This window comes from Peromyscus eremicus, chromosome 13 (genome assembly GCF_949786415.1).
Source record: "Peromyscus eremicus chromosome 13, PerEre_H2_v1, whole genome shotgun sequence".
Classification (NCBI taxonomy): domain Eukaryota; kingdom Metazoa; phylum Chordata; class Mammalia; order Rodentia; family Cricetidae; genus Peromyscus; species Peromyscus eremicus.
In genome coordinates this window covers 39058480-39065918 of record NC_081429.1, presented here as the reverse complement: position 1 = coordinate 39065918, position 7439 = coordinate 39058480, and the positions used below count along the sequence as shown (strand labels likewise).

The following is a 7439-nucleotide window of genomic DNA, read 5'->3' as shown; positions in this document are numbered from 1 at the left end:
ATTTGTCCCACCCACCGTTGTGCAGTCTGTGAAACCCAACAGACTGGAAATCACAGGAACTCTCCAGCAGGCAGCCTTCCCATGGCTCCCCTCTGCTCCAGGCTCCCTCGAGGCCCCCCACCCAGGGCCGGATTTCTGCCTCCCATTCCTGCTTCCTGGGCCCCTCCTGGCCCAGCCGCTTTTCTGGGTGTGTGTGTGTGTGTGTGGTCTCAGCCTTCCTCCCCAGCCTCCTTTCACACCGTGGTGACTCTCATGACGAGTTCTCGGCTGCCGCCCTGCGTGCTCCGCTGTTCGTGAGGTCTCAAGTGACTCAGGATGTGCAGAATGGTGTAAGCACAGTGGTGTTGGGACCCAGGGCCTGAGGGGTGGCTGGCAGCCCTGGTGGGGCCCTCTTCACGGGCAGGAGGGCTGGCTGCCTCCTCTTCCGTGGAGGGGATATTGGCTTGGGTTGATGAGGAAGTCCGTAGGTTTGTCCTGCCTCCTGATTTTTGATCCTCTAAGTCTTTTGTCTTGTCATAGTTTAGCACTTTCCACTGCTGGTTGACGGCCTGCCATCGTTTAAAGATGCGGTATACGGAGGGTCCTTCGTGGATGATGAGACCTGGCAGGAAGAGAAGAAAACAAAGGCTGAGCAAAGAAGGCAAGTAACTGTGGGAGAAAGCCAAACCTACCTTCCAGCTCTGAGCCACTTGACGCCAGAGCACCTCTAGGTTCCCCCGGGCTCCGTGAGTCACCAGAAGGAAGAAGATCACGAGATCGTGGAGATCTGCATGAAACGCCTTTGTCTACTTCTGCTCCATCCTGCCCCCTTCCTGGCTTGACACAATTCAAAGTCTCCAATTAAGTCATAATGTAAATATTTTTTTCCTCCCCGTATTACATATTCATGACGCCCTGTGCTTAGCAGGTGTTGAATGAATCATGCTCCTTTAAAAGGCAACATCAATGGGATCCTGTGGTCATTCCAATCCTGCTGAATGACAGACATCTGAAACTCCTTTCTTTAGCTCTTTGCATAGCCTCTGCTGCTAAAATACAAATCCCTCCGGCAGAGTGAACGTTCTTGCAGTTATACTGGCCAAATAAAGTGGGAGCCAGTGGAAACAGGCCACATCTAGCAAGCCACACACAAACAAGCCACATACAAGGCGACAAGACAAATGGATAGCAATGGAAGGCCTACTGTGTGCAAAGCACTTGAGATCCTGAAGTGCCCGAGACAGGAAGTCTTGCTGTTGGAGAACTTAGATTTAAGTGAGGAGGCACGTACGAGACATGCAAATAAACCAACTAGGACCCTTTTCCTGTGCTGGCACATGCTGGGAGGAAGATGAAATAGGGTTAAACGGCCCTTGGCTGTAGGCATTTGGGGTCTTGTTTTAGCAAGAGGGAAGAGAAAGGCCATGGAGTTGAGGTCGGCATGGCTAACACAGCACAAACATTGGGGTGTGGAGAGGGGAGGAGGAGGCGGGCAGAGCCCCAGCTATGATCATGTCTTACATTTCTCCAGTATAGTGGGAATGCCCCGAGGAGATTTAGAAGAGGGAAAGACATGGACAGATTTGCTCTTAAGAAAATTCACTGGTGCCCCAAAAGGGGCAAGAATAGAAATCTCCAATGAAGCAGGAAATGACACAGCATTGAAGGTGAGAACCGGTGACCGGTGTTGGGGACACATGGAGTGATGAGATGTCTTTAGAAGCAGGATGTGTGTCGCAGGTAGAGCTGACAGACTTGCAGACAGATGGGCTGTGAGCACAGAGAAGCCTTTGAACAATTGTGAAGGTTCTGGCTGTCATAGTTGGGTGATGAGGGCGCCATTTGCTGACGCCCCAGGTCCCAGGGCTGGCATGTGGATCTGTATGGTGGTAGTGACTATTAGTTCACTATGGCTGCCACAGTCCATGTCCAGAAGCTCACAGGAGCAACGTGGACTAGTCACCCTCACCTCCTCACTACGGCACAAGTCCTGGATGGGAACACGTCACAGCGTTTCCGCTTCAGCTCAGCCTCTGGGAAAAAAGAAGAGCCACCCCCTGCCGCTCCTTCCAGCATCCAACAGCTCCTGCAATTGCGTTTCTCTCTACGCATCTGCAAGAGTTCACCTTGAGACACACTGGTTCCGAGCCCTGGGTGAACCCAGACAACAGTTTTAGAGGGAGCATAATTTCCTAAAAATGCCCTTGTGGACCCCTGACCCAGTGCAATGGGTGCTGGACAAAGAGGCCTCCCCTCTGTTCCCAAGGGTGCCAACGCCCATTACTTCTGTGTACCCTTAAATGTGTACCTGTGCACCATCGGTACTGACGCTACTCGCTCATCTGTTTGTCCCACGTGCCTTGTTTGCGTGCGGCCTTGTGCCGTTGTCCAGGCTACAGGCATGGGCTGAGTCTCCATAGCCAATGCAGCACCAGGAACATCACAGGGACTCACTAAGGGGGAGTCTGGGCCCGGGTACAGAGAACTGGGGGCTTTTAAGGCCCCAGACAGAATTTCTGGCTGGAATCTCTACACTCCATTCTTAATTAGCCTCTCGATCAGACAATTTTACTCTGATTGAAGAGGGTGCCTTAAGTTTTTGGTTTGAATCCTGCCTTTTAATTGCCTGTCTAGTGTTCAGGCAGTAATTAAACCATTTTAATGGATAAGTGGATGAGCAGGGAGGAGTGCACCTGTTTTTCTAGATAACACTTATTTGGGAAAAGTTGGAAAAACATAAACTACCTCATTTCCATTCACTCCTCTTAGCAACAACCACCCCTCCTCCCTCCACCCATTCCTGCTTCGCCGAAATAATGATTGATTCCTTGCATGGAGGATGTTTTTAAAAACAAGGAAGATGATGAGGGCTAGGAGGGCAGCCACCAAGGTGGCCAAGAAGCCTGAGAGTCAGAAGAGAGCGGTGGACTGAGAAGGAGGTGGAATTTAGGCAGGCGAGCAAAGGGCTGTGGGTGACGAGTTTGAGATAGAGGGGGAAGAAAGGACGGGGATGCAGCTCTACTTGCCAGGCCTTTGTCCGGCCCCGGGTTTAATCCCCAGTCCTGACTGCATGAACCACCATGGCGGTGCAAGCCTGCAATCCTAGCACGTGACAGGTAGAGGTGGGAGGTTGGGGAGCTTAAGGTCATCGCTGACCACAGAGAGAGAGTTTGGAACCAGCACGCGCTTCATGCGACCCTGACTCAAAAACAAACAGAAAAGAAGAAAAAAAAAATAGCACGAGGGAGGGAGGGAGGGAGGGAGGCAAGAAATGTGAATTTTAACTGAGTCCTTCCCTGGGATTTTCTATGCACTTTAACAGCTACTGAGTAATTACTTGCAATGTACCCAGATCTTGGCTGTATTTGTGGTATTTCGGAAGAATAGACATTTCGCCTTTCTAAAGTGTCTCCAACTTTTGGGCTCCTCCTCCTCACAGGGTTATAGGTTCTATAGGTTGTTAGACACTTCTTTCATCCTCTCTCTCCCCTTCTGCTTCGCTTCAGCCGAAATGGCCTTTCGCTCAGACTCTGAGGAATGGGGAGAAGGCTGGTCACCACCATGAGTGGGCAGTCCTGCTTGCCTAGCTCCTCCACACCCTATAACCATAGCAACAACAAGGAGTTCTCTAAAAAGCATCCCGGCCTTTCCTTAGTGCGTTCTGACCATTGGATTTTTCCTGTGAGCAGAGAGACACAACTTGACCCAACGTTGTCTTTTCTGAGTGTCCACTCTGCATGTCTCTGAGCCCCTGCCATTGGGGGGCGGGTGGGGTTGGGGCACAACACCGCTTCCCACCATGTGTGCAATAACAGGTCAAGCCAAGTTGATGAGTAAGTTTACAGGAAAGCCTCTAACCCCCTCAGTGTAGCTAGAGTTTTTCTGCCTGGCCCACAGTCAGGGCAAATCTCTTTTACCTGCCAGTCCCACAGCCGCTCAGACCCAACCAAGTAAACACAGAGACTTATATTGCTTACAAACTGTATGGCCGTACCAGGCTTCTTGCTAACTGTTCTTACAGATTTAATTAATCCATTTCCACAAATCTATACCCTGCCACTCGGCTCTTGGCTTACCGGCATCTTCACATGCTGTTTGTCATCGTGGCAGCTGGCAGTGTCTCTCTGACTCAGCCTTCCACTTCCCAGCTTTATTCTCCTCCTTGTCCTGCCTATACTTCCTGACTGGCCACTGGCCAATCAGTGATTTATTTATTGACCAATCAGCAACACACTTGACATACAGATCATCCCACAGCACCTCAGTGACCCAGAATTCACCTTCAGACCCTCATCTCTTGCCAGTGTTCCGGCTAAGTGACATAAAAGTTGTTGACACTCTGAAACAGTGCTTTTCAAACTTGGGTGTGTATCAGAATCTTCAGAGAGCATAGTAACTCACAGATTCCTGGCTCTATCCCCAGAAAACCTGGCTCAGTAGGTCTGGGGCCAGGCCTGAGAATCTGGATCTCAAAGAAGCCTCAGGTGACTCTGGTGATGGCCATAGTGGGCTATAATGAGCAAGACTGCCTAGACAGAATGCTTGTCCCTGCCCGCTACTGCACAGAAAACACTACATTTTATTTTTCCTCTTTTCTTTTCTTTTTCCCCAGACAGGGCTTCTCTGTGTATCCCTGGCTGTCCTAGAACTTGCTCTGTAGACCAGGCTGATCTTGAACTCAGAGATCCTCGTGTCTTTGCTTCCTGAGTGCTGGTCTTAAAGGCATGCGTGACCACCTCCTGGCTAGAGTTTTATTTTTGAAAAAAAGAGAAGGAAGGGGAGGAAGAAACTTAGACTGTAAAGTGTTTGCTGTGCAAGCCTGGAGAACTGAGTCTGGATCCTCAACATCCATGTAAAAGATGTGTGGTAGATGCCCATAATCTCAGCTCTGTGGGATATATATATATATATATATATATATATATATATATATATACATATAGATATATATACACACACATATATATACTAGACACATACACACATACACACACACACACACACACACACACACACACACACATATATATACATATACATATACACTAAGCGCAGAAGGATCCCTAGGGCTTACTGACCATACAGTATAATTGAAGTGCAAGGTCCAGATTCAATGAACGAGATTGTTCATTGAATGCATGCACATCTGCCAATGATCCAGCACACATCCATGTGTGTACCTGTGTGTGTGTGCATACATACACACACACACTACATGTAAATTTGAAAAAAAAAAATGCTCTCTCCAGATGTGACAGATGTTAAAACGTAGGGCAATAAATGGCCACTTCCTTGACCCAAAGACCCTCAGTCCCCACGATTTAGAGTCAATTCACCTGCTAGCGAGCATATATAGAGTAGTAGTACATCTGCCACTTGCAACCCTTGTGGCTTCAGCAAGGGACTTGTTCATTGCGGGCCTCAGTTTCTCATCAGCAAGTTGGAACTGGTGTTCCCTTCCTTGAGTCTTTATGAGACCGGATGAGGTGAGGAATCCTGAGTGCTGACTTGGCTGGCATGACCGTCGAGGCTACATGCAAGGGGTCATTGGAGGAAGACCACAGGACACTCGTCTGTCTTCTTTCTCCTTCACTGCCAACCTGTCCCCATGAGCATCTGCTCTTCTGGGGAATGCCTCCCCTCCGTTGTCAGGAGGAGCCATCGTGTATGGAGAATAATCACACAGAGGTGAGAAAGGTGCTCTGGACACCGACTGGTTCTACAGGCGTGGAGTCAGCTCTCCCTTTGGGGCCTCCCTTCCCACCATCAGTGCCGCCCCTTCCCTCGAAGGCTTCCTATATTATGTTTTCATTACTGGGACCAAATACCAGGCAAGAAGCAGTTGAAGAGAGGAAGGGGCGATGGTACACTGCATCCAAAGGAGAAAGTGGATGCAGCCGAAAGTGGGGCCAGGCTATAACGCTCCAAGGCCCACTTCCAGGGACCTAGTCTTCTGGCAAGGCTGCACCTTCTAAAGGCTCCACAACCTTTCCATACAGTGCCACAGTTAGGGATCAAAAGTTCAAACACAGGCTGGGTGGTGGTGGTGGCACATGCTTTTAATCCCAGCACTCGGGAGGCAGAGCCAGGCGGATCTCTGTGAGTTCAAGGCCAACCTGGTCTACAGAGCGAGATCCAGGACAGGCACCAAAACTACACAGAGAAACCCTGTCTTGAAAAAACAAAAACAAACAAACAAAGAAGTTCAAACACATGAGCCTATGGGGGTAGTCACATTCAAACCACAGTATTTCCCCTCTGCCAGACAGTGTGGTCTGACTTTGTGTCTCTCCCTGAAGCCCCACCCACAGTGGTCAAACACTCACCTTCCAGACTGCACCCCTCAAAGACCCAGCCCTGGAACTTACACTAAAGACAGTAGCAGGCAAGTAGAGAGGAAATATGCAATGCAGGAGAAATAGGAAATACTTTGGTGGGCTCAGAGGGTTGCTTCTGGCAGAGATCAGATTGTTGTCTATCTGCTGAGGACTCTCCAGGGCCTGTCTTCATGCTTCTCACCGAGTGGCCAGGATGCCCTGCTGAGGGCCTGCCCAGAGACGTGGTGACAGAGGGAGCCAGGCGCCTCACTTGGGCAGACTCACATTGACTAGAAGGACCCCAGCAATCCAGAATCAAAAGACAAAAGATGCCAAGAGTGTTTGATGAGGGTCGAGGGAAGCCATTGTTTCCGTGTTAGCTTGGTGCCTGGGCACTGAAGGGCAGTGTCTCCTTTACATGACTTATTCCAGGTCGCTCACCCTAGCGGGCTCCTGATGGGGCCAATTGCCTTTGGTCAACGCACAGAGTGTGTCTTGAGGCTTCGGAGTCAGAATCATTGCCTCCCCTCTGCTTACCCGGGGCAATGCAGACCTATGAGAAGCCTCTTCTGAGGAGAGGAATAGAGGGGTGAAATGCCTGAGAATGGAGTAAGCTTTACGCAATAGGACTGGAGAGGGGAGGGAAAATCTGGAGTCTCAGATATGCACTGGTATCACTGAAGGGACCATTTCCGTACGAATCTGTGCAACTGGGGAGTTTTCTGCAGGGTTCCTTTCTGAAAGCTGAGAGCTCTTACTCTATGGCCATGGCATTCTTCAGCCACACTGGGTGGTATCAACGCTTAGAGGTGATGATGAAGGTCGTGGTGACGGTGAAAGTCACGGTGATGGTATTGTGTCTTGGAAGCTTACAATGTCCTGTCACTCTGAAAGGGCTTTTCAAAAGGAGCTGTTTATCACAGAAACTTACCTGTGAGGTGAGCCATCTCAGCTCTGTTTTGAAGAGGAGACTGAGCTCAGGAGAGAGCTAAACATCTTGTCCAAGGACACACAGTTTGTCTATGAAGTGGGGCATCACCCTAGAGTATCTAGATCAGAGCAGCGCCATGTGGCTGATGCTCTTTCCTCCTCCATGCCCCAGGTCATGTGCACACCTCTCAAACAACTACAGAGAAGGTAACT

At 49.8% G+C, this 7439-nt stretch overlaps 1 protein-coding gene across 2 annotated transcripts in view; it reads right to left on the bottom strand.

Moving 5' to 3' along the window:
- Window positions 1-233: 233 nt before the first annotated feature.
- Marchf4 (membrane associated ring-CH-type finger 4) overlaps window positions 234-7439 on the bottom strand; it is a 120093-nt gene continuing 112887 nt past the window's right edge. The window contains exon 4 of one of the 2 annotated variants that reach the window (XM_059278267.1): window positions 234-601. In XM_059278267.1, the coding sequence (XP_059134250.1) occupies window positions 234-601 (368 nt within the window). Of the gene's footprint in view, window positions 602-6849; window positions 6861-7439 lie in introns of those variants that run through there. The other variant, XM_059278268.1, reaches the window with a different exon arrangement.